The sequence below is a fragment of the Hydra viridissima genome, unplaced genomic scaffold (assembly GCF_058129835.1).
Source record: "Hydra viridissima isolate aposymbiotic clone 2 unplaced genomic scaffold, HvirCarnegie_v1 scaffold_12, whole genome shotgun sequence".
NCBI lineage: Eukaryota > Metazoa > Cnidaria > Hydrozoa > Anthoathecata > Hydridae > Hydra > Hydra viridissima.
Window position 1 is genome coordinate 6,165,239 of NW_028324311.1, and position 26,233 is coordinate 6,191,471.

Sequence of the window (26,233 nt, forward strand, 5' to 3'; positions counted from 1 at the left end):
CGCAAAACAAACAAACAAAGTAATTAAAAAAACAATATTCTTATTCGCCAGAAATCTCATACGTGCATTTAAGCTTAAGTCATAGAAAGCAGGCAAAGTTTATTGTATATTTTCCATGGATCAAAAACCCATTAACCTACAATTTTTTGCCAGTCACTGGCAGGGCATTTTTTGAAATTATCGATAAATACTAAAAAAAAAAATGTTAGAAATGAAAGTAATGCACCAACCGTGTTCATCATTCTTCTTCATCTCAAAACTGTCATCAAGTGATACTCTTGAATATCAAGATGCATTAAGTGATACTTATTTAAATATCGTTGATAGACCTATGATTCTATTGATCATTTACGTGCCAGTTTAAAAATCTTCTAAAAAATTTTCTATTGTAATTAAATATAATATATAAAAACAATGAAAAATTAAATAAAAAAAAGTTCTGCATAAACTATACATTAGGTATGAATGGTGAACGGTGGGTTGATCGACATTAACACTGAACGTTGATTGCTATTAAAAGGCTCTTAAATCGAACTTTCCGGAAGAAAACTCAAAGTTTATATGATTTTTAATGCTTTTACTTGATCTTCTAATGACCATTTCTATACATTTGGACCCATTCAGTATGTTTATTTTTCGTAACAAAATGTTTGATTCAAGAGTTGACAACAACAATAACAGTAAGACTAATATACAAAATAAAGAAAAAAAAAAAAAAAAAAAAGGAGATAAAACTTGTTTCTGATTTGAAATGTATTTGTTGAAGGAGATGATTTTCTTTTTTTAATTTGAAAAATGTTAGAAAATTTTTTTTTTTTTACGCCGTTGTTGGCAAACAGTTTCTAAACCGCATTCTCGGCGTTTGTAACAAGACCAAGACCTATTATGTCAATACATTCAAATAAGGTACAACAAATGTTTGTTTTCTGATTGACACAGCAGTGATGATGACAATGCTTATGGTAAAAAAAAAAAAAAAAAAAAAAAAAAAAAAATTTCGTCTCTAACTGAAAGATAGCAAATAGGAAATGGAACGTGAAATGGAAAATGTGTTAATTATATCACTTTTATATCTTCTTCATGCATTAAAGGTAACTCTTTACTTTACTAACAATGGATTAAAATTGAGATTAAAATCCTTTTGAGAAAAGGCATTGTAAAGAAAATTTTTCAATCTGCATTCAATTTTTCTACCACGCGAGGTTTTTATCAACTCGTCAGGTATTATTGCTAATATCACATATTTATAAATTTTAAAGAAAAAAAACCTTAAGATTGCTAACTGAAAACAATCCCTCTGAAAATTATCATTATTGAATTTCGATGTTGCTAAATTTAAAAAATAATTCCATTTCAATTCAGTTTTCAGAATCCACATCACAAGTAGAAATCTATTTCAAAGAATTTGACACCACTGGCTCAAGGGGACGTGACTATATGCGAAAATGTTGTACTACAGATGACCTTTGCGATAATCAGTGTTTCATTAAGTTTCAAATTTGTTATGGATTACATTCTCTAGAATGTGTTCAAACACAGTATTTATCTGAAGAAGTAAAAACAAGAAAAACAAAATTTCCACACGGTTTATCTGGCAACCTTAGCAACCCATTAACTGTAATACTGTTGTCTCCAAAGGTAAGTAATACATATCTACTATTTCATTAATATGCATTTTTTCAAGTAGTAAAGCTTGTTTCAATTTTTTAGAGCATTGATAAGTTGTGATATTGAAACACCAAAAATAAAAGACGATACAGCATATTTATCAAATAGCAATGTGCAGGGCTCAAAGAAATGGGTTTTTGAAGTGGACTGACACCCCAAAAAGAATTAGCGATCATCTAAAGATTTTGAAAAAAAAAAAAAAAAAAAAATAGGTTTAAAGATTACTTGTATCAATTTATAAATTTATTTTACCAAATTTACAATAACCATAAATATTTATAGAAAAAATCTTGAACCGGTTGAGCCCTGTATGTATGGTTTCCTTGAACCTCTTTACCATTTAAAACTTGTCTATAAATTATTATAAATATAAATTATTATAAATATAAAATATTGTAAATATAAATTATTATAAACATAAATTATAATAAATATAAAATATAATAAATATAAATTATAATAAATATAAAATATTATCAATATAAATTATTATCAATATAAATTATTATAAATACATAACGACATACAAATAATTTTTTTTACAGGAGAGTCTCAATTTAAGTATAACAGTTGAAAGTGTCATTGGGTTGTTCAATAAGTTAGAAACACAACTTTCATTTGATTCTATTGGAAGTAAAGAGGTTGTTGTAAATGGTGGGTTGAATCCTAGGTCTCCAAATTCATTAAGTTTTTTAGTGAGGTAAGAAAATTTACAAACATTATTCATATTTTGTTATAGTACTAGATCTAATTTAACTTAAAGAATTCTTCTTTTTATTCTAACAATTTGTTAATTTGTTGTAAAGATATAAAAGGTTTGGAGTACTCAAACAAAATATTTTCCATCTTAATAATATTTTTTCATAGAATCTTTGTATTATGCAAATAGTTCTTGGTTCATAACAAATATTTTCTTAGTTATTCATTAAATAAATTTCTTACTTATTTACCAAATTTCAATAATACACTTAATTTTTTTTAAATTTTACAAAGTGAAATTTGTGAGAGCTTAATAAACGTTTTGTTTACCTTTAAGCTTAAACTGCAGTGCGAATTTTAAGCCCCCTGAATGCGTCGAAAAAATGTGCATTGAAAAAGATGATGATGAAAATGGACATTACACGTGTGACACTTTAGGAAACATAATATGCAGAGAAGGATGGAAAGATCCTTCTACGAAATGTCGTTTAGGTACCTTGTAATATTTTACAAATGAATGCTTGTTGGTGAACAAGCAACCAGATTGTAAAAAATATATTTTAACAATCGAATTGACTGACGTCATCGAATTTCATTTTAAGTGGGAAGAATCTTTTTTGAATTCAAAATTCTTCCTTTTTATTATTGACTTTTTTCTCTTATTATTTTGTTGTTCTGACTCAAACTTGTTTGATCAAATTTTGAATTTAAATAGCGCTGTAAATCATGCAGAAATTTTTTATGAATAATCAGAACCTTACCATTTTAGCTGCAAAGTCTATGGATTTGTACACAACTAGAGTACTTGAAATAACAACTTCGAAGGATCAATCATTTCAAAGCGATTACAATACAATTGCTTCAATATATATGTCGCAAGTATCTAGTAATAAACATGAAGAGCCACTGCAGACAATAACAAGTTTTTCGACATTGGGATTTCCAGGACAAACAAGCAAATTACTTAATAGCGATTATCAAACAACTATTTCTAAGCAACAAATATTAACAATAAGCACAATTTTACAGACAACACCAGACTCTATATCAGAAAAAATAACAAACTTATATTCATTTTATAACGGGAATCAAAATGGATCTACAGAAGAATCTGCACGAGTTACATCCACTAGATTCGTGCCGTCGGAGTCAAAAAAGGAATCTTATATTCCCATCACTAATTCAACACCATTCATCACTCATCCTTCTGCAAGTGGGAGAATGACCATTACGTATAATCAAACCAATTTTCAATCGATTTCCTCCTCTTTTCCTTCTTCAGTTGAGGATGTTTTCAGTTTGGTGAACACATCAGTACTTAGTTTAATGCAATCATCAGGTCACGTTGTTAAATCTGTAATGGATATTACGCCATCATTTTCATCGACATTTTTTTCAGATTACAACCAAAAAACACAAGAGAACCAAGTACAACCAACCTCAACATTTTTATCTTTGCCGAATTTTTCTAATACAAATATTAACAATTCAATGGACGTTAGTGCAACGTACGTAGAAAATGTAACAAATCTGGTGACCTCAAAATCACACTTGAGCCTTAAGTACTCAAATATTTACACTATAAAAAGTTCTCAATTCATTCCAGAATTGTCAATTTTAATGTCATCAACAAGCGTTTATAAAACTACCGAGCTTCAAACAGAAGCTTCAAAGGAAATATTTAACAGCAACTACACTGATGACATTTCTTCTCGTCGAATACAGATAAAAGATTCGTTATTGAGAACTTCGAGCGATGATCAATATTCTTCCCAATTATTCTCAATATATATGAAAACAGAACTAACGAAAGTTCCGGAAAAAACTTTAAATTTCTCAAAGTTGTACTTTTTCACAAAAACAGATAATTATTTGCTTTCTAGTCTCGCTTCTGTAATGTATACATCAGTAGGACCGCCACAGCCACCGGGTCAGGAAAAGAAGTCTGTGATCGAATTTAATGAAAAGTTCATTTTACTTGTCTTGATTGTTTGTTCATTGGTTCTGATTATTATTCTTATTGTATGCTTGATTTATCAAAAAAGCAGGTATATGGATAATTTTACTATTTTTCAGCTCTTTTAAAATTTAATTTGATATTTATAAATTTACAACTAAAAAATTCTTTTTAATTTTTTTTGGAATTTTTTTTTTGGAATTTAAAATTATTTGCATAAAAACTTTAATTGTAATTTATAGTTCTAATAGTAAAGTACGTAAGTTATTTTAAAGTGTGAAAAATTATTTAAGTTATGTAACAACTCAAAAGTATATAATTACTTAAAAAATATATATAATACTTTAAAAGTATACAACTGCTTAAAAGTTTATAATCATTTAAAGGTATAAAAATATAGGTAATTTTGAGTTACATCAAACGTTAGTTAAATTAGTTTTTTTAACCACGATCTTTTATCATTTTATTCTTTAGGGTAAACCGGAAACTCAAACACCACGAAGCACAGATTCAAGATTTAAAAATTTTATTATCTTTAAAACAAGTGAGATCTTCAGATGAAATTTCTGTCAGTGAAAACCCTTACGTCACTCATGAAACAAATCTAAGATTACTTGATACTCCGGGAGGAGAGTATGTAGGTTTTGTCAACGAAATGTTTCAACCAGAAGAGAAATGGCCATCACCACCAACTGAACCAGTTAGAAATAAGAGACCTTCAGTTGGCCCTTTGGCTGCTCCTTCCCAATTCTCTCAAGCAGCGCAGGATAAATGTAGACGATCCGGAGCTTCTTATTTGCTTTATGCTCCAATGGCTGAAGAAATAGTGGAGGACTTAAGAAATAATAATTCTATACCAATGAAGGTAATGAATAGCTCATGTTCTACACCTTCAAACTTGCTTCAACAACCTCCGAATTACTATTTCTCTTCTTCCTCTTCTACTCCTCCGCCGCCACCGCCTCCTCCTCCTCCACCACCACCACCACCTCCTTTACCATTCTCACAAACACAAACTTTATCTATTCCAAAGATCCAGATAACTGCTCCAGATATGAAGAAAATAGTTCCGGAAAATCAGAGATCTCCGATTGATTGTCTTCTGGATGAGTATCGCTCTAAAATCGCTGAACGCAATCGGAAAATGGGAAGCTTAGAGAAAATATCTTAGAGCATGCCATGCTTGTACAAGAAGGCCTTAAGCTGATTTTAAATTAGATAAGTATGTGAGAGGTTTAATACGCAATATGTCATAGGTATGGACGTAGGTATTGTTAGGAAAATAACAGCTGCAGCAACAATTTTAGAAACATATTTAGAATTAAAAAAAGTACCGTAGCAATCCTGTGGAAACCAGCAACCCGCTGAAGCAGCATTCCAGTAAAAACTACAATCAAACGAAAGCAGAGATTTAGTAAAAGCTGGAGTCATGTAAAAGGAACATTGAGGGATTATTTCAAACCTTTCAAACCGTTCAATTGTTAATATTGTTCGAGGTAAAATAATCTTTCACATCTGGAAATAAAAATTCAAGTTGTCAATACCGTCAGAAGAACAATCGATTTTTGTGATGAGTATTTATTTTAACTGTAAATAAAGCGCTTGATTTTTGTTAAACACCGTGTGATATAGCTATAAATGTGCGGTAAGATAAAAGCGTTTAAGGCAAATTTAAAAATTTGTATATTAAGAAAACGGATGTTTTGTTTTGGTCTTGCGATAAGTTTGTTTTCCTTCATTAAAAATAATTTCTTTAAACTTGACCAGACCTACATCGTGTTTCAGTTTAATCAAAAAATATTTGCAACAAAGAAAATTGTCACATTTAAAAAATTAACTTCTAGATATATGTTAAACAAAATATCAGCATTTTGTTATCAATGGACCAACATACCAAATGTAAATGTTAAATGTTAGCATTCTTGTCAATGGACCAACCTACCAAAAGTAGAAAGTTAATAATTTAAGCAACTTCTGAAAATACTTAATTTTTGTAGAGGTTATTTACCATGTTATTATAACCAAATAAAATTGTCTCAGACGAGAGCAGCTTAGCTGTACAACGTCAAAACACAGTATCAGTATTTTTCATAATTGGATATGAAAATGATTTTGTAAAGTACGTTGGGCTGCCTCCTTAACTTCATACTTATCACTTGAAGCTTCATAGTATGAAGTTTCAAGTGATAAGTATGAAGTTAAGTTGGCAGCCCAACGTACTTTACAAAATCATTTTCATATCCAATTATGAAAAATACAGATACTGTGTTTTGACGTTGTACAGCTGAGCTGGCAACTGCTTTTAAATGATTTGATGAATGAACTTCGAACAGATTTTTCTAGAAAAACTTCACAACTAATGATTTTTATGCATCTTAAGTTTTCACACTTTGTATTCGTATTTCGCGCAACACCATCAGTGCACAAGACCGTCAACTAACACTACTATCGCCATGTTCCTCACCACCATCACGCACCACCGCCATGCCGACTGCCGTGTAAAAAGTAACCAAGGAGAAAAATACTAGTGAAAACGCTTTTTTTCTTTCAACTTTGTATATACATTTTATAATTTATGAAAATAATCTAGGTTAAACGAGTTTTATACAATGTGGAAAATTTAGTTAGACGAGTTTTATACAATATGAAAAGCACTGAAAATGAGGAGGTAGGGGGAACGGGGGAGGAAAAGGACATTCAATTACATCGTTAAAGAAATCAAAAGCTCAAAAAACGCAAACTTTAGAGAGTAAACGAATTTATTACTGTGAAAATGTCACCACATGAACACGTTGCATTAAAGAAATAAATACTTTCTAATTATAATTGAAAACTTAAGCTAGAGTATTTAAAAAAATAACCATTACAGTAATATCGTCTCGAAACAAACGCACATCTGGGTGAGGAATTGATAACATTGAGCGTAAATTGTTAGGATCGTACCCACCGAGAGCAAATCGAATGAGAAAACTTGCCGCGTTTTCATCTTTTACAAAAACGCTATCTGAGCCTATCAGCTCTTCATAATTCGGGACACAGTAATAACACGCCCTTTCTTTTAATAAGTCTACTTGCCGTCCATCCATGTATGCACCAACTAATTCCACTACTTCGTCATTGCTTAACATATCCCATAAACCATCACTGGCTAAAACAATGAACTTATCGTGCTTTTCTAATTTGTAATGAAAAATTTCGGGCTCTGCAGTAAGATATGGAGGAGTTTTAGAAGCTTGGATCGGACTATATTTCGGTAAAGATTTAAACACATCGCATAGTTCTTCGTTTTGAAGCTTAAACTGCATATCGCCTAAAGCACGAAGTGGTGCGAGTCGGCCTAACAGTCTACCATATTGGATACAACTGCGGCTTTCTTCAGCTGGATGATTAGAAAGAATTTTCCGAACTTCTGCAGGGTTGGCAGCTAAAATAAAGGCAATCAAACATCAAGAGAAAGAAGTACACTTTTTTCAAACATCAAGAGAAAAAAACTTTTTTTGTCGCTTCTTTGCAACAATTTTTTACATGAATGTATTTCATCGCACATTAAACGAAGTCTTAAGTAATGAAATTTTTTAAAACAATTTTTAAAATTTAACATTAAGTACAAAACAGCAACAAAAAAACATTTCTAATCTTCATTGTTATAAAACTAGGAAAATAGGAATTTTTTTTTTTTTTTTTTCATGTAAAAAGATTCACTTATTTTACCCGTGCAAATATTTAATTTTGTATAAAGTTTGATAGGAGTACTTAGATGAGTATGTATTCAAGCATACAGAACATCACAAAAAACATATGGAATATTGCAAGTAAGTGTACAGAACATTGAATATACTAAGATAAATTTGAAATAATTACAGTAAATTTTCTCATTGTTGATTTAATATACAAATATAACTTCAGAAGAGAAATGAAAGGGTTTAATCTTCTTCCTGTGATATTTTATTTGTCATCAATTATATCAAAAGAATTTAAGGAATTCCTTATGAGAAATTAGAGATACTGAGTTTTAAAGTAAATAAAGATAAATGTTAATGGTTACAGGTCTTATCAAAAGAATTAAAAATAGTCTCAGCCTGAAGCATGAAGAAAAGTCAAAGATTGAGGAGATCTGAGTGAGGGAGGTAAAGAGTAAAAATTTCACATTTAAAAACTACAGTATCAGATGTCAAAAAATTCAGCTCTTTCTACCAACATTAAGATATACCCTACTTTAAAGAAGCTAGCAGAAGAAAAAAATATTATGCTAAAGATGGTCAGCTTATTGAAACCTCAGCAAAGAGTTTACTAACAAACATGTTAAATAAATATCTCAAAAATAAATCTCAAAAATAGATCTCAAAAATTAAATTACTGACCAAGAATCTTTTAAATAGATTGTAGTTTTTCTGTGAAAGTAATAAATCTGAAGGTCACCATTATAACTATAATGATTAATGGGAAAGTAACTAATCCTTTGACTGAAACAAACTTTTTGTCTTAATGCCTGTGAAATGTTAAACCCAAATTAGTTAATGATACAGATTAACTGAAAAATCAGAAAGTTCTAACCCTTGTTTTCAGGTTTATGTTGCTAAATATCCTAAAGTTATTTAAGCTTTTAGATTAAAATATGGAAGACCAGTTTTAAGCCAGTAAAATTCTATGAGTTTAAGAGAGCAACAAAGTTTTTAAGTAAAGTTCAGAGACATGCTTAGCCTTATTGCTAAGAAGCCTAATTGCTTACTGCTTAGCCTTATTGCTAAGAAGCTTAAAGTAGCTGCAAGAAGTAGCTTGCATATTCTCAAAAATCACAGGAGTTGATCATGAAGCTGTATTTACATAACCTACTCCTGATACCATTCAACAACAATCAGTTTGAAGTATATTGTAACGAGACAAATAAACTGATCTATCTGTTGATAAGATATGATAAGTACTATAGTCACCAATTTTACAAGTATTTCATTTACAGATGTTTTCAACTGGTCAAAAATATAATGATTTTTATTATATAAAATCAAAATTTAGCAAACTTTTGATTTTATACAATTAAAGGTTAACTTTTTTTTTTAATTATTATTTCTATTATTTTATATACATTTGGTTTTATATAAACATAATCTTTATTGACATAAAGTCCAATTTCAGAAGATAAGGATTATTGGATAGAAGACCACCTGGGAACTTCTGGTGATGTAGGCTTTTTGGCCTTTAAATGAAGTATATTAAAAGCCCACAGAAATTTTTGTATAGTTAGATTTTAATTCAACAAGATAAGAAAATAAATACAGGAGTTGTAGTACAGGTAAAAAAAACTGTCCTGCTCTTGGTAACTTATTCAATTTCTAATCAAGCTAATTATTCAAGTTCTAATCAAGCTCTAATCAAGCTAATTATTCAAGTTCTAATCAAGCTCTAATCAAGCTAATTATTCAAGTTCTAATCAAGCTCTAATTAAGCTAATTATTCAAGTTCTAATCAAGCTCTAATCAAGCTAATTATTCAAGTTCTAATCAAGCTCTAATTAAGCTAATTATTCAAGTTCTAATCAAGCTAACTATTCTTAAACTTTTTTTAAAAATGTAACTTGTAAATTAAACTTAAAATATATAAACATGTTTTTGAGTTTAATAAGTTACTTATGCAATAAAAAGTTGGATTCTTCTTTCTCCAAACAAACAAACAAAAAAAAGCAAAATTAATTATGCATGACAAAAATGTGGCATCTTAAATACTATAGAATCCCACATGTATGTATACTGAATTGGTATACAGAAAAAGTAACACTTAGTATATCATTTATTAAGATTGATGAGCAAAGAAAATCAAAGCCAATCATACATAAATAATTTACAGCTTTCTATTTTTTCATAAATAAAACCCCAAGAGAAAAAAAAATCAGTTAACTTCATGAGCAAAACTCTGGACATTTTGCATAAATTAATATATTTTAAACAATATTAGTTAATAATTGATTAATAAGGATTTGGATCAATAGAATCATATATTTTATTTAAAAAATGTTAATTAGAACATTCTTATTCAGAAGCTTTTATTCTTTATAGTTTTAGGGGCATAAATTCAATTTGGATCAAATGCATTTATTATTTAAATCAACAAACTACAAAGTAATAGATTTTAAAAAGCAAGAATTTTACACTAAAACACCAGTTAATACACTTATTTAAAGTTACTCCCTAATATATGTAAGCTTAACTCCAATAAAACCTTTTAATTTTTTTACATTACATTCAAATACCAAACTAAATTCATCATACAAACAATGTATGTATAGATGTATGTATGCATGTATGTACATGTTTTAAGTAACTTAGGGATATACAAATTTTACCTGCTGTATGATCTGTAGTTAATTGCACAGATGACCATTCATTATTTGTAAATGTTCCTAACACTGCACGGCAGTCACCTACATTAGCTATAAAAAGCTCATCCTGTAAAATATATGCAGCCAAAGCACAACATCCAGATAATGCAGTTTTAATACCTTTTGTATCAAGTTTGTTTAGCTTTGACAAGTTTTGAAGTTCACTTATCATATCCATGTCTAGTTTAATAATTGCATTCTGCAAAGCTTCTTGAATTCTGTTTTTTTGAGACCCAGATGAGTGATCCTCTTGGAGAGGAGCAACTAATGATAATCCATTATTCTTTGTTTTTATGTACTCTAATAAATTTTTCATCCAAGGTTCATCATTTATCTGAGCATCTGTACTACTTGGAATTAAATTGTAAACTAAATCAAGTAAGTTCAAATTTTCATCATGATTTTTATTTGATAAAGAGGCATGTAGATAGTATGGCAATCTCAACTTGACCTCTTCTCCAAATAAGTGACCACCATGTCCATCAAGTACAGTAAATAAAGTACCATTATCTAAATCAGATCGTGTAATTGAAACTTGGTCTTCATTTGGAGAATTTGAGCCAAGTTGATTTGTATGGCATATAGAGACAGAGCCTTTGTCTATATGTATTTTTTTTTCATTAGACCAAACAATTTTATTAGCTTCATCATTAGTTACATGACCTTCACAGTTGATGGAAGATGTAGAACATGATCTTCTAAAACAAAATTTATCTCTACTACGATATTTATTTTTTGAAACACCAGCAATAATAATTTGCCTAGAGTATGTAGAACTTGCATCAATTTCAGTAGCTACTTTCTTAAAACATGGCTTACATTTTTCTTTTTTTTCATCGGATTTGATAATTCCACTATGCTCCTTTTCTTTCTCTGCTTCAGCTAAAAGTGTAGAAGCCCATTTTTCTCCATATTTCTTTAGAGAATAATAAAGTTTCCAATGAGCAGAAGGGCCCCACACCCATTGATCTAAGGATAGTTTTAAACATTTACTCTGCATTGCCAGTCTCAAGCATTTATAGCATGCACGTATAGTCAAAACAAAACACCAAAAAAAGAAATGTTTTTTTCTTTTACCAAGAAAAGTATAATAAGTAGTAACAAGGATTTATGTCCTTTCCATAAAGTAAACATGTATTATTTTTTCAATTACTATGAATAGTCCCAGTATTTTATAAGCAGCAAACATTTGTATTATGTTCTACGTATATATATATGTGTGTGTGTGTGTTAGGTATTTCATGTACCACCAGGCAAATTCTTAAGCTTTAAATTGATATTATCATGTATAAATAGTTAAGTCTAACAGTTTGATTTATAGAAAGCCACGCTTTGTTCGTTTATCTTGCATAGACTGTTAATTTCCAAATAACATCGACAAGCCTAACCAAACAACCTATCTGATCTAAAAAACAGAAAGTTTGGTAAAACCACGATTTGTGTTTCGCAATTTGAAGCACCGTAACATTTATTATTGATATAAATCTAAAAATTTGCAATTCTAAGTAGGATCAAACGGCTATTATGACGATTTAATACAATATATTCTTATGTGGTAAACAAGAAATTTAGAAGCTTTTTCTTCTGTATAGCTATTTCATGGTCTATTTCGGTTTTACGGCTTTTATTCAGAACCAGGGTGGGTAAATGGTTTTTCGATCCTAATTCTAGGTACCTATATTCCGATTTAAAAAACAAACGAAACTGATCTTTTTATACTAGTTTGAGTTGGGATAAAATCTGATCGAACTATTTTAAAATTAATTTTCACCAAGGAACAAGCAATTAGTCTTACTGTATATTAAGAAGACGAAAGAAATGTTTCTTTTTCTCGTCCTAGATATGAAATTATAATCATATATTTTCAAGTTTAAAATGTATAGAAAAGAAATAAATGTCGTTAAATTGAGATTACTTTAATCAAATTTGAATTATGTAACGTAAATTTTTTTTTTTTTTTTTTTTTTTCTTATTCTTCTTCTTCTTAGAACATCAACAATGTTTATAGCAACTGATAGTTAAAAAAACCGTCGGTAAAAACTTTGATTTATCATTTTCTAAATTTATCCTCGTGGTTTTATATGGATTTTCGGGTAGAAAACGGCCTTTTAAATATAATAATTTAATTTTAATATATATAGTAATAATTGATTATTCTAGAAAGAGAATTCAGTAACGGTTATTTTGTATTGATACATATTTTATCACATCCGTTTAAGACCAAGTTCCGTTATAAACATTTGGAAAAAAGCTTCATAGTTGTGGCAAGAATCTTTTTATCAAAAGAAAAAAAGGAAAAGTAGAAGAAGAACACATATTTTTGTAAATTGTTTTTTGTCATTTTTTCGCTCATCCTTAGAGTTAATCCTTGTATGTGATGATTTAAATGGTATCTTCAAATTTAAATGGTATCTCATTTAAATGGTATCTTCAATTGAGATGGTTAAAGGATAAAAGAGTTTTGTGAGGATGAATTCAAACATAACTCTAATTGAAATTCATTGTACATTGAAAAAAAAAAAGAAATAGATATTTTGATCACTTTATAATCTTCAGCATTCTAAAACGAATTTTTTTTTTTTTTTTTTAATTTTCTAAAACATGACATTAAAGTTTAATAAAAATTAAAAACGTGCATAAGATATTTTTATGATTTAAAATTTTTCCTATAATTTATTTAAAGATTGTCGTCAAAGAAGGGAACGCATTTGTAACTATAACAGCCATATCGCTTTGGTGATACCATACCAAATTAAGCCCACCCTCTTCAAAAACAGAATATGCAAAGAACCGATATTTAAATATTTAATCTATAAAACCACTACTTATTTCGACATATTTATAGTCATTTAAATTTTTCTTAACACATCAGTGTCATCTTGTGTTATCTTGTGTCATCCGTGTCATTTGAACTTTTTCTTGTTACAAAAATTCGTTTGTAACAAGAAGAAGAGCATGAAAAAAAAAAACAAAAACAAAAAACACGCAAATTTTAAAATACTTCTTTATTTTCTGTTATCAACAAAATATTGTGACGAAAAAATAAAAAACTTTTATGTGGAAAAAAAGTAAAAATCATGTTTGAGTAATTATTCACAGACCAGACATTTTTTTGCGCTCCCCATCCCCTCCCCCCCCCCCAAGTCAAAGGGTTCCCTGTTTTTATATTTTTAGTTTTTCACTCAAAGAGTAAGTAAATAAAGCGCTTTTATCAAAAAATGTACTTTTTAAGATTTAACCTGTAAAACTTACTTCTTATGTATTTTCACATCAAAGAAAGTTTTGTTGAAACCTGTCTTGTCTTTCGTGTCAGATCTTGTCTTTTTTCAAATACATTGTGTCAAGTTTTTGACAAACATCAAATAGAGACAAATAGAGATATTTTTTTTAAAAAGGATTTTATTGGCATTTGTACAAAGTAAGATTAATATTCCGAAGTCTTCTCAAACAAATATTATTGAAACAGTGTAGGATCGTTCTCTGAACGTATAAATATTAACTCTAAAAGAAATGTTTTTTTTTTTTTTTTTTAAATAAAAGTTTTCTTTCGTGGTTTTGAAGTTGAAGATATTGTTAAAAAATATAATTGAAGTTGAAGATATTGTTAAAAAATATAATTAACTGCTCTCAATCAAAAATTTACAACGATAGCTTGCTCAATAAGAGATCTTGTTTTCTTTGTTTTTTTATAACACAGACCATCAAAAATAACACAGGCCATCAAAAAGAGTTTATTTTGAAATATTTTATACAAATACAGCTGAATCTTTATGTATATTTGGGTGATGAAGCCGTACCAACCTTTTCATGAAACCATATAAACCATAAAATGCTTAAGTATTAGGTCCAGAATACAAGGTCGACTAAAATGCTACACTAAACCTGGAATAATTTTTCTTAAACATTTAATTACTCCATTATTTAAACCTGTATGTACTGCCGTGGTGTCACATTCTACAACAGAAATTTCACTTAACAAATTAAATTCCAAAATAACTTTGTGTTAACATGTTTTAAATAGAGACAAAATTGCCTTTCTCTAATACTTTCAAAGATATAACTAAAGATTTAGATTAGCTCAAAATGCATGTGCTTTTATAATGTTGTTTGTCTATGCTTTGCCATCAATATGTAAACACCACATTTCATCCGACAACTCAATATAAGATCGAATCAAACTTACTTTATGCGCTAGTGTTGTAGACACCTTTTGGACTGCGGATCTGCTAATTGATGCCTGACTAACTGTATTGAGTACAGCTTCGGCAATATTTACCGTAGACGTTATTGAAAACCCTTCATTTTCAGCTATTTTAGCTAACATCTTACCGGTAAACTGTGCACGTTTCAGTGGAATGTTGTAATCATCATTAATACTATTGTCTTCTGAGCTTTCACTAATAGAACTTTCTGTATCATTAAATGATTGTCTATAATTTATTTCAACTTCCTTTCTTTTAAGTGGCAGGTCTCGTGGATGGGTTGTAATAGACTTTGTCACAGTACAGCATTGACCTTTGCACCCATTGGAGGACTTCTGAATCTTCTGGATTTTTGGGTCTAGCATTTTTGGACATTAAGTAAAATATTTTATCCTAGCTATTGATAATACTTGTCTTCTTAATCGTATTTTGTGTCGATTTAATCACAAAAATTATGAATGGCAATCTAAACTTTCCTTCGCACTGATTTCTGTCATTTTATTATAACTAATAAACTTCAGTGGAGATTTCTTTAATAATATCTTTTGACCTAGTAATATTACCCAATTCTTAGAGACACAAATGATATCTTCCTAATACATGCTTTGTCTGGTATCATTTTGAAAATTCTATCAGTGGCTTATCAGTTAGATTTCCGTACAAACGATTTCTTGGCTTAGAAATGTTGGAAAGGCGATCATTTTCTCTAATTTATTCTCTGATATTTTATGCATCTAAAATATAGTTCAAATTTAAAAATATACAATATATAAGAGTTAAATAAATATTTAAACAAATTTTCACACTCCTGAAAAGATCTTACATTTTGCGCAGATGGTTTTTTGCATTTTTATGATTTATTTTTATGTTTTTATGATTTTTAAGTCATTTATCCGCCAATAATCATAGGGCAATCACGAGGAAAAAAATTTCCTAACCCTAGAGTACATCCCTTAAACTAACAATTTGACCTTCTTTCGGTGAGGATCTACTTTTGGGCCCTGGTTGAGCCCGCTCTCCAGCGTAAATCCACAGAGCCGTTCGTGTTTGGTTTACATAAAGTAATCATTTCTCATCGCTAATGATTAAGTGATCTAACCAATTAAAGATTTGCTTTTCGGAGAAAAATAATGAGCAAATCTCCAAGCGCATTTCCTTTTGTGTCAGGCGGTGGGGAACTCAAATCCCCAACTTTAGAAACTTTCCTAATGAATAAAGACAGTGCAGTGCTGATGTGTGAGAAAATCGGAGTGTGGAGGTTATACAGCGGCTAATTAGTCTTGGATCCCCCTCCACCAGTTTGCGCACCGCTTCAGAATCAACTTTAGTTGGGCAACCAGACCTTAGACGATCCTCGAGTCGGAAGTCAATGGAACGAAAACATTGAAACAAATTTGTCAAGTGTGTTTTGTAATACTTCCTCGGCTTTGGGCAGTCAGTTTTGTTATTTTATCTCTTTAAATGCATTTTGTTGAATATGGTAAACAATGTTCAAACCTCCGCAACTGCGTGCACACCATTAATTGTTTAATTCAAGTTTTAGGTTATGATTTATTTTTTAAAATATACAATGGGGGTTGAAAAAAAAAATCACTTTTACAATTGTGCCATTACAAATGGATTTCATTAGAATATGGAAGTTCTATGATTTTTCTAGATTGTTCGAGCATGTTTTTTATATGCATCAACGGTACATTATTTTCTAGAAATTTCCACGCAACTATGCAAGCAACTAGGTGATACCGAACTTAACAAATGCAAATTCCACTGAACGAGAAAATTTAATTTGATGCTAGTAAAATTGTTTCAATAGAATTATCCGAGAAATAAGTAACAATAAACTTACCCAAACCCTAACCACTCTATATGGAATAGGGTTATGGTGAAGTGTCTTGTCAGAATGATCAAATGAGATTTCTAACGTCGGAAGTGAATTCTTTGATTCTAAAAATCTATATTTTCATATGTGCTTTGTTTTTAAAAAGATTATATTTTTTTAATCTGTGGTAAAATATGATTTTGCGATGAGGCAAATTATGGAATATATATATATATATATATATATATATATATATATATATATATATATATATATATATATATATATATATATATTACATATAGCATATGCTTTGTTCCACAACTGAATAACTCCGTATAATGATTGCTGTAGCATTAATCAATATAGTCTGTAATCAAATTTTATCTTCACAAAATGAAATAAATAATGCATCACTTATCAGTATGAAGTTTGAGTTTGTTTTGAATTATTACTAGAGTTAACAACTAGCCACATACTGTAATCTTTCATAGGCAGACTAACGAGTCATGACTAAAAAAATGAAAATACATAAGGGAATTACTCCCTTAGTTTGTAAACTAAAAACTAAATATTAGTTTCTTTAAATATTGGAGATTACATTCAAGAGAGAAATACTAAAGATAGGATTTTTATATGCATTTTGATGCTTGTCTCATTAGTCAACGTTTTGAAAAAAGAAGAATTATGACAGTTTAGTTTTCAAGCAGCCTATCTCAATCAAACTCCGTCGTGTTGGTCGAGGATAACTTTGAGGTAGTTGTTATTCATTTTGATCATTATCATGGTCAACGACGCTTTCCTAAATTTTCTCGTGTCTAGAATTGTTTTCAACGAGTTTACTTATGCAAAGGAGGGTATTTTGGAAAAATTTACTTTGTAGAGAATTACTTGCATTTGAAATCGAATCACCTAATCAGAAACTTCTTTTTTTTAGTTCTTCCTCTCGTCATATAATTTTATGTGACTTTGTATGATTTTATATGATTTTAAAGAAAATTAAGCAAGCAACAAAAGAATAAAATGTTACTTTACAAACATACAGTTGGGGATTTATTTTTTGGTCAACTATCTTTTATCATTGTTGTTATCTCACAAGGAGCAAGTCATCATTAGAAATTTCGAATGCAAATCAAAGTTGACGAATGCGAAGTTACTAAGTTGGCCTTTAAATTTAAAGTTGTTTGTTTAGAAAAAATTTTTTGAAACGGGAGAGATAGGGGAGAGATAAACCCGTCTCACAAAAATAGAAAGTTTCTCAAAAAAAAAAAAGGAAATATAGTAATAATTTATAGCAAGAAGAATTTAAATTAATATTAAATTATTGTATCTTGTTATATTACTTCAACTTGGTTATAGTTAGAAGCAAAAATATAAGCTACAGACGTGGTAACATTAACTAAATGTTTATTAAAGACCATTTGATAAACAGTTAATGTTACCACCATTTCATCAAAATTAGCCATTTTCTACATTTACACATTAAGAGGATTTGCATTTAAAAACAAAACATTTAAAGAAAAAGATTTAGTTAATAAAAAATTTGTTTCACGGAAAAATTGAGACAAGTTTGGGAAATAAAGACCACTATCTTTTCAAAAATAGAAGTTTATTTTATCACTTTCTTTTATTAATGATATTTTGCAAGATAAAAAAACGCTTTAGGGCTCATTTATTTTCTGCTTTTTACCGATTCCTTCTTGAAACGTTTTCTTGATGGATCATAAATAGAAAGTGATCATTTCTGATTGACTTTTTTCTTAAACTTTAAAAAAAAAAAAATCTTTTGGATCCCGTCGTACTGTTTGTACAATCGGTTGTAAACTGACACAGTTTTATTTTTACATGCTGATGTCACCTTTAAGTGTTTTTCTTTTTAAACTTTTCTTTTCTTAATTCACCTTTCTTTTTTTTGCACTTTTTTTTGTTTTTGTATAAATAGTAGGCCAGTTTTTTTTTCTTTCCTGGTAGTATACTTTAACGTCTCTCTATAATTCCTATTAAGGCTATTTATATATTTGCATACAAATCGGCAGAAATAAAGATTGGTTTTCCTACTTATTTATAGCCAACGCTGTATCTAAGATTGCTCTTGCAGCCAAAGCTTTCTGGGCATTTTAACCCGTTGACGGACACTTGCGTCTATAGCCGTCAAAACGAAGTTCACTATGTGGCATGACGGCAATAGCCGCAACCTAATTAAAGGTGCTGAATCAATCAAAATTAAGTTTATTTAAGCAGAAAAAGTAAAACTATACTTCTAATATTCTAAAAATTACAAAAAACTATAGTGTTAATTTTCGAACTTTACTTGTTCCTAATGTCCGTCAATGTGCTAAAAAATGGCAAGAGATAAAAATGATCTTTAATCCTCTAAGTTACAGTCACGGAAAATATTAAGTAACATGGTTGAAAAAATCTAAACTTAGAACAGTAAAAAATAAATTATTTACGTTGGGGATCTACATAACTGTAATAATTTTATGTTTTTTAAAAAATTCGATTCCAAAGAAAAACAAATATGTTTGTAATTCTTTTTAACTCGTTGCAAAACTAACTCTTGAATTAAATTCTAATTAGCTATTTTTTAAATCTATCAATTTATCTGTTATGTGGCAAAATAAATAGGAAATTTCAAAATTTTTATCATGAGCTATAGTTTTTTGTCAATAACTACCATTAAAAATCCAAGTAGATAATTGTATGTATAATTTTCACTTTTAAGTGAAGTAAAGTGAAGCAGTTGTAAAAGCAGGGGGAGGTACAACAAAGTCCTAAATAGGACTTTGTTGCACCTCCCCCTGCTTTTACAACTGCTTCTAAACGTCTTAGCATGCTTAAAAGCTTCGACCTCATATCAATACCAATTTCAAGTTTTACTAAGTACCTCGTAAAATTCTTTTTCGTTTGTTCGTTTTGAAGGATGTATTTTGGATTCCTAAATTGCCCATAAATTTTCAATAAGGTTAAGGTCCGGTTAACAACTATTGTTTTGAGGCTGTCATTTAAAGATATTAACTTTATCTTTTGAGATGCGCCACTTAGCTACTTTTTTTAGAATGCTATCTTATTGAAAAAAAAATTTTGTGATTTAAATGCAATTCTTTAGCGGATTTACATTAATTTTTGAAAGTAAATCAACATACAATTGTCTTGTCATTATGCCTTCAATATTCATCAGCCTTCCCACACCATTAGAAGAAAGGCACCCTTATGTTTGACAGTTTTTTAAGACTTATATCTAAGAGCGCATCGCAAGGTCTGTGCTAAACTCATTATCATTTTCTGAAACCAAATATTTGAAATCTACTCTCACTACATCATAACACTGAGTTCCAAAATGCCTGACCCTTGTTAATATGCATTTTTGCAAGTGCTAAACATTTTTTTTTGTTTATACCACAAATAAGGCGTTAACTTTTCTGAAGATGATTTGTTAAACCATTTGAATTAATTCTTCTCTACACAGTTCATCTGGAAACATTCAATTTAAAACTTTCAACGATTTGTCTTGAGATTATTGTTGAACTTTTTTTAGCTTCCCGTGCAAAAATCTTCAACATATCAGTTCTCAGTGAAGTTTTAAGGGGGCGACTAAATCTTTTCTGATTTGTCACAGAATCATTTGTTTCATATTTTCATATACACGCACCTTTCTAACACCACTTATTGACAATTGATATTCTTCAGCACATTGTTTATAGGTTTCGATCGCAAAATGACCCGAAATCTGATGTCCATTGAATAATTTTAATAATAAACCATTTTTATTATAAGTTATAAATTTAAATTCTTTTTCAAAAGTGTCTAATGAAAAAGTCGTACTGTTGCTTTTTGATCAAATACTGTTATGTATATCTGAAAAACATCTTTAATAATGTTTAGGAGCAGTATTTCAATTTTTTTTTGTTATAATATGTAAGGGATACCTTGTTTTTGATTTTAATTCATGTTACTTAATATCGTCCGTGAGTGTAGGTGGTCATTTGAAAGTACTTTGCTTAATGCGCCCGGTATCCAAGATAAGCGCAACTTTAATAAACAATATTTGATTCTTTTTAAAATTTGATCTTCTACGACGTTTATTGTAAACATTCTTGCAGGTAAATTTGATTAACAGTCTTTTTGTTGCTTAGTGTTCTTTTTTTTTTTGCTTCTTTATCTGTAATAAACTTCTCTGAAGAAATTGCTAAGGATACGAATTTTAACTTTTTATTTTCTTTGGTAATAAATCTACTAGAAAGATTTTTTACGATATTTATGATAGTCCAGAACATCTACTTCTTTTTATATCAAGTAAAAATTTCTCACGGATACAGCTGTCACCTATTACTTTGCTATGGTTATCCAAAAAATTCTGTGACACCCATATCTTATCTCTTAAACCAAGCGTTAAAAGTCCATCTATTTTTAGGTTATTGAGTAAATAAATTTTTATATAGAGAAATTAATGGAAGGTTGCAATCTGTATTTAGAGCTTTTCGTACGTTAAACGCACAAATACAGTAAATTGCAATATCTTTATTTTCATTTTCAATTTTAATTTAAGAAACCACTGTGGCTGAGTTATGTGCTCTTGTTAGCAATCCCTAAGCTAGATTAAACAGAATGCTGTTTATCAATGAGCTGAGAAAGGCTCTATTCTTGCACAAAATTCCTTGCACATGTAATTCTACCACAGAAGGGTTAATAATTGTATTCACGCGTCGTTGAGAACTTTTTAACAAAATTGCTTTTCGTAAGAACAAAACAATTTAAAAGTGAAGTACAAGTTTGAAGACTGGAACTGAGACTATTATGCCGAATGTAAAAATCGAAAATAATTTAAATATTTGCGTTAGTTAGTAGACAATATACGTTTTTAACAAGCAGCAGAACTTTAAAATCCAATGATCCCAATTATTGTTTTCAAATATTGCCGTTACAAACGTTATTTTAATATATTCTTTAAGAAAATTTGTTTAGGAGTTTTTTTTGGAGCCCATTTTTTCCTAATGCTTTTTCTTTTTTGTGGATACTTTTATAACAAGCAAAAAAGAAATTTATTTACTCAATACTTTAATCAAAATGGCGTATGATAATTGATATTTTAACTTTCGATTGTTAGTAACTAAAGATGAAAAAAAATTCTTATAACATAAAATAAATCTTAGGGCCAATGTTATAAAACAGTTTACAATCATAACACAATCCAATTCAAGCTTGTAGATACTAAGTTACTAAAATGTTAAATTTTTTAAATATTTACAAGATAAGAACTTGAAAAATAATCAAAAATCATAATTTTTTTTTTACAAAAAATATGTAACTAACATTTTAAGTAACTTACTACATCCACAAGCTAGCATCAGATGTGTTACAATTTTAAACTGTTTTATAACATCCCTTAGTTATATACATCTATAAAATTAAAAAATATTTCTAAACCTAAAATATACATACCAGTTCCTTTTAAATATACAAGAATCTTAATTTTTATCATTAGGATGTTAAAGAAACAGGAAGCAGAAGGTAAAAAATCCAACACAAAATAACCACAATGTATGTAGCATACATGACTTCAAGAATTTAAAATAAAAAAGCTTTTAAAGTGAATCTTAAGAGATTATAATATATCTATCATTAAAGTTTGATTAGTAAGATAAAGATCTATGAATGGTAATATAAGTTAGGTAAAAAGCAATTTGCGTCTTAAAAAGACCAGTAAGTTTAATCATTAGCTTCGTGTGATTTTAACCTACTGTAGCTTTTGAGTGTATGTTTATCTTTAGAAGAGGATGACGTGCTGGTACCATATACCAGTTCTTGTATCAGTGGAAATCGAATCAAACACATTTTCCATACTATTAACCAACCTAAAAATATGTTTGTGAATATATATATATATATATATATATATATATATATATATATATATATATATATATATATATATATATAACTATACACACAAACACACACACACATCATTTTTTAGATAGCTCTTTGTATACATATTTGTGTAAATTTTAACAAGATCTTACCAATAGCAACTATTCCAACAACAACTAGAAGGCCAATAACAAGACCAAAAAATGCCAACAAACTATCTATAATTAAGTTGACCTTTTTCTCGTTAAAAAGATCTTGAAACATATTCTTAAATCATTACTATAAATTATGTAATTAAAAACTTCTACCTAAAAACAAAGGAAATATTAAAACACAGCATCTAAATTGTTTTAGAAGAACAACAGATCAATGCTTGCTCTTTTTTTAAGATTTTAAAATTCATTGAAATCTATAAAATTTTAAGCACAAATAAAAACAGATTGATTATGCCATTTTTTCCATAGATGATTGCTTTATCAATAGAAGCCTACACATGCTGAGGTAAAAATTCCTGTTCATAGCAAATATAAATTATATAGACTGACAAATGACCAAGTTATTATGGAAAATTTTATGTTTAAAGAATAAGTAAATGCATATCTTATTATATTATTAGAAGATATAATTAAAATTTTTAATTTAATCAAAACATCGATATGTAGTACTTAAATCCTTACTTTATTTATTCACACAGGTGATTAATGTATAACTGTTTACAAGTATAGCTATTAAAAATAAAATCATTAAAAATGAAAACAAAAACAAAAAAAAGAAAAAAAAAAAAGCAAACAGTTAATTTTCTAACAGAAGTAAAAAAAAAAATCAAATTAGTGATAAATATAGCTTTAAATGCAATAGGATCATTTGTATTAAAATATTATCTTTTTTCCCCTCAAATATATTTCGATTAGACTTTTTGTTTAAAAAATCGGTTTGTTCTGCAAAATAATACGTATTAAGACTAAAAAAAGTCACGCGTCATGACCCAGGTTAAAATACATGAACTTGCGTTAGATGACATCTTACTGAAAAAGTAAATAAACAAAAAATAGGGCGTTGCTATGGATATAAAAACACAGCTTAATAATTAAAGCTCAAATATATCACCCTAGTTATTCTTTATTTCTCAAAATGTTCGCAATTGAGAAATAACCATGAATAATCTCAAAAGTGTAAAATTTTTAACCAATGATTAAATAAGTTCTGACTTAAATTTTGAAAAGTTTTGATTTCAGTTGTTTATTGAAGCAATAACTTAGTCTAAACCGAGCGCTAGTATTACATTAAATAACCCGCGCTCTAACATTACATAAATCCAAGCACTCTCTAATGCACAGTGTGGAATCAGGTGGTCAAAAAACTCACATTTTAAAATTCTATATTTGACTATGGAGTTTTATTAGGAAAATATTGGATGAGAAAAATCCAAAATACGAATGTTCTAAGTTATACCGTTTTGGAGACATTTATTGATGAATCAAAAATTTCAAAAAAAAAAAAAGAAATTGTAAATCATACTCTTAAAGACTTTTTTTTAAAAAAAATCATTTGTACGGTAAAGAACAAAACTTTCTCCCAGACCTCTATATATCGTTAAAACCAAAGTTAAATGTAGTTTTTATTAATCACTTTTAAAAAATACCTATTAAGCTTATCTTTCAAGTTACCTCGTTAAATCTTAAATTTCATCTTTGTTTAAAAACTTGTTTAGAATAGCTTAATCGAGACAGCACAATCGAATCTGTAACTTGTTTACTAACTTATGTCAAAAATTCAATTTCACATTTTTTCACTTTCACTGAGATGTTTAATTTTTAAGATAACTTTCAAATAAGAATAGGAGTAATGAGCGATAAAGCTTCTGAGTCAAGAAATAAATTACAAAGGAAGTATCGTGAACCCCACACTCGTAACATAAGCGAATTTAAAGACATTTTTGTATGAACTAAGATATCATCTGGAACTTTCATTAGCTCTATCAACTTACAAACCCGGTTTAAACAAAAACTTAAGATTGCCATTGAACTTCCTCATGTTGTAAAAGACTTCTTAATCTGTGACGATTCAGACACAACGAAAACACGAAACTGACAAAAGATTTGAAGATGACAAAAATTTGGGTGAAGGTTCTGACTCAGAAAAGGTTTAGTAATGAGACCTGTTATTTTAATGTATAAAATGTGATGTTAAAGGTTTATATTAAAAATAATTCTTTTTAAGTAAGGATGGAGTTTTTTTTGATTTTCTTAAAATTTACCCAAGTTTTTACAAACTATTTAAGCTGGAAGGACGAAAAATTTCACTGAGGTTAAGTTATCAAAGTAAAACTAAAAAAATGCCATAACTTTTTACTCAACAAGGTTTTCGATTTTGGTCAGCAAAATGTACTGAAGCTCCACACCGTGTATTGATATCCAAAACCTGGTTAATTGTAAATAAGAGTCAAAAATTTTTAGTCTCCAAATAAATTGGAATCATCTGCAAATATGCTATAAATGCTTTAGACTGTTTCAAAGAGTTACAAAGATCATATAGAAAAATTAAAAACTGAACTGTTCATTTAATGAGGGAAACTGTTCATTTAATGAGGGAAACCAATATTGATCTTTTGATGATTCCGCATTTTATTAAAAGAGACTTTGGTACACTTTTGATTAAAAGGTGTAAAATTGGATTGTCTTAGTGTGCAGCATGAAAAACACCTAAACGGTGTTAATATACACAGTTTTGGTGATAATTTATACCTTTTTAGTTTATTTTTACCATTTTATTTGATGCAAAACGGTGCAAATCAACACCAAAACGGTGTAAGTTAACAACGTTTCGATTTTTTTTCTTGTTGCACATTTTTTATAAAAACATTATTCCAACTTATTTAACCAATCAATTAAAGCTATTAGATTTTAAATGGCCAGATGCATTTTTTGAAATAACTTGGTGTATGAAAGATTTTATGATACATGAAAAGAAACATCAGAGATATGACCATTCATATGACCATCAGGGATATGACGTAATATTCTTTCAGGTAATATCCTTGCATAGATGTCTAATATATATGTTATATATAATATAATATATATATTTACATATATATTCTAACATATATGTTTAATCAGTCGAAGTAGAGATCAAGTATATGTATTTCATCTGCTGAAATTGAGATTCTTTCACCAATTAAAATGGAAACAGAGAAATGCTTGTTAGTTTATCCAATAAGCAAAAAGAAATAGAAAAAGAAATAGCTCTTAATCATTGCACATTTAAGTGTTTTACGTATCTGCCAAGATATTCAATCACTAATTATTAGAAAGAACTGTCTTGAATATTGTTAGTGAATTTTATTAACATGAATTCTAAGTAACAGTCTATCGTCATAACTTTCAACATTCTAAGATATGCATTGTGGCTAAAAAATATCTGATCAGAGGGAACACTGATGAAATCTAAAGACAAATCAAAACGATGGATTTTTTTATAAGATTTTGTTGTCTTTATTCGATTTTCCGTATTCTTTTGTTTTCAATTTTATCATAATGGTGCTTTAAGATAATAAAATAGGTTTTGCAACTTCTGGTCTATTATTTTTCTATTAAACTAAAAATAGATTTAACTCGTGATACATCGCGTAAAGAATTGCAATT

The 26,233-nt window shown here is 28.9% G+C and overlaps 2 protein-coding genes across 2 annotated transcripts; one reads left to right on the top strand and one right to left on the bottom strand.

Annotated features, from left to right (window-relative positions):
- Positions 1 to 921: 921 nt before the first annotated feature.
- On the top strand, positions 922 to 6,019 carry LOC145193890 (uncharacterized). The gene is made up of 6 exons (XM_090068407.1): positions 922 to 1,091; positions 1,363 to 1,638; positions 2,214 to 2,368; positions 2,705 to 2,859; positions 3,137 to 4,415; positions 4,799 to 6,019. The coding sequence occupies exons 1-6, from the start codon at positions 1,029 to 1,031 to the stop codon at positions 5,493 to 5,495; spliced, it is 2,625 nt and encodes an 874-aa protein (XP_089924533.1). The 5' UTR covers positions 922 to 1,028; the 3' UTR covers positions 5,496 to 6,019.
- Positions 6,020 to 7,065: 1,046 nt separating this feature from the next.
- LOC145194070 (pyruvate dehydrogenase [acetyl-transferring]-phosphatase 2, mitochondrial-like) lies at positions 7,066 to 12,386 on the bottom strand. The gene is made up of 2 exons (XM_080071659.2): positions 10,662 to 12,386; positions 7,066 to 7,748 (listed from the first exon to the last, which is right to left on the bottom strand). The coding sequence occupies exons 1-2, from the start codon at positions 11,695 to 11,697 to the stop codon at positions 7,159 to 7,161; spliced, it is 1,626 nt and encodes a 541-aa protein (XP_079927785.2). The 5' UTR covers positions 11,698 to 12,386; the 3' UTR covers positions 7,066 to 7,158.
- Positions 12,387 to 26,233: the final 13,847 nt, after the last annotated feature.

Excerpts from the sequence above, each read along its gene's own strand:
- LOC145194070 (XM_080071659.2), bottom strand. The coding sequence starts at position 11,697 with ATGCAGAGTAAATGTTTAAAACTATCCTTAGATCAATGGGTGTGGGGC. Across the intron at positions 7,749-10,661 it reads AACTACAGATCATACAGCAG|CTGCCAACCCTGCAGAAGTT; the intron begins GTAAAATTTGTA and ends CCTTTATTTTAG.
- LOC145193890 (XM_090068407.1), top strand. The coding sequence starts at position 1,029 with ATGGAACGTGAAATGGAAAATGTGTTAATTATATCACTTTTATATCTT. Across the intron at positions 2,369-2,704 it reads TCATTAAGTTTTTTAGTGAG|CTTAAACTGCAGTGCGAATT; the intron begins GTAAGAAAATTT and ends TTTACCTTTAAG. Across the intron at positions 4,416-4,798 it reads TTGATTTATCAAAAAAGCAG|GGTAAACCGGAAACTCAAAC; the intron begins GTATATGGATAA and ends TTTATTCTTTAG.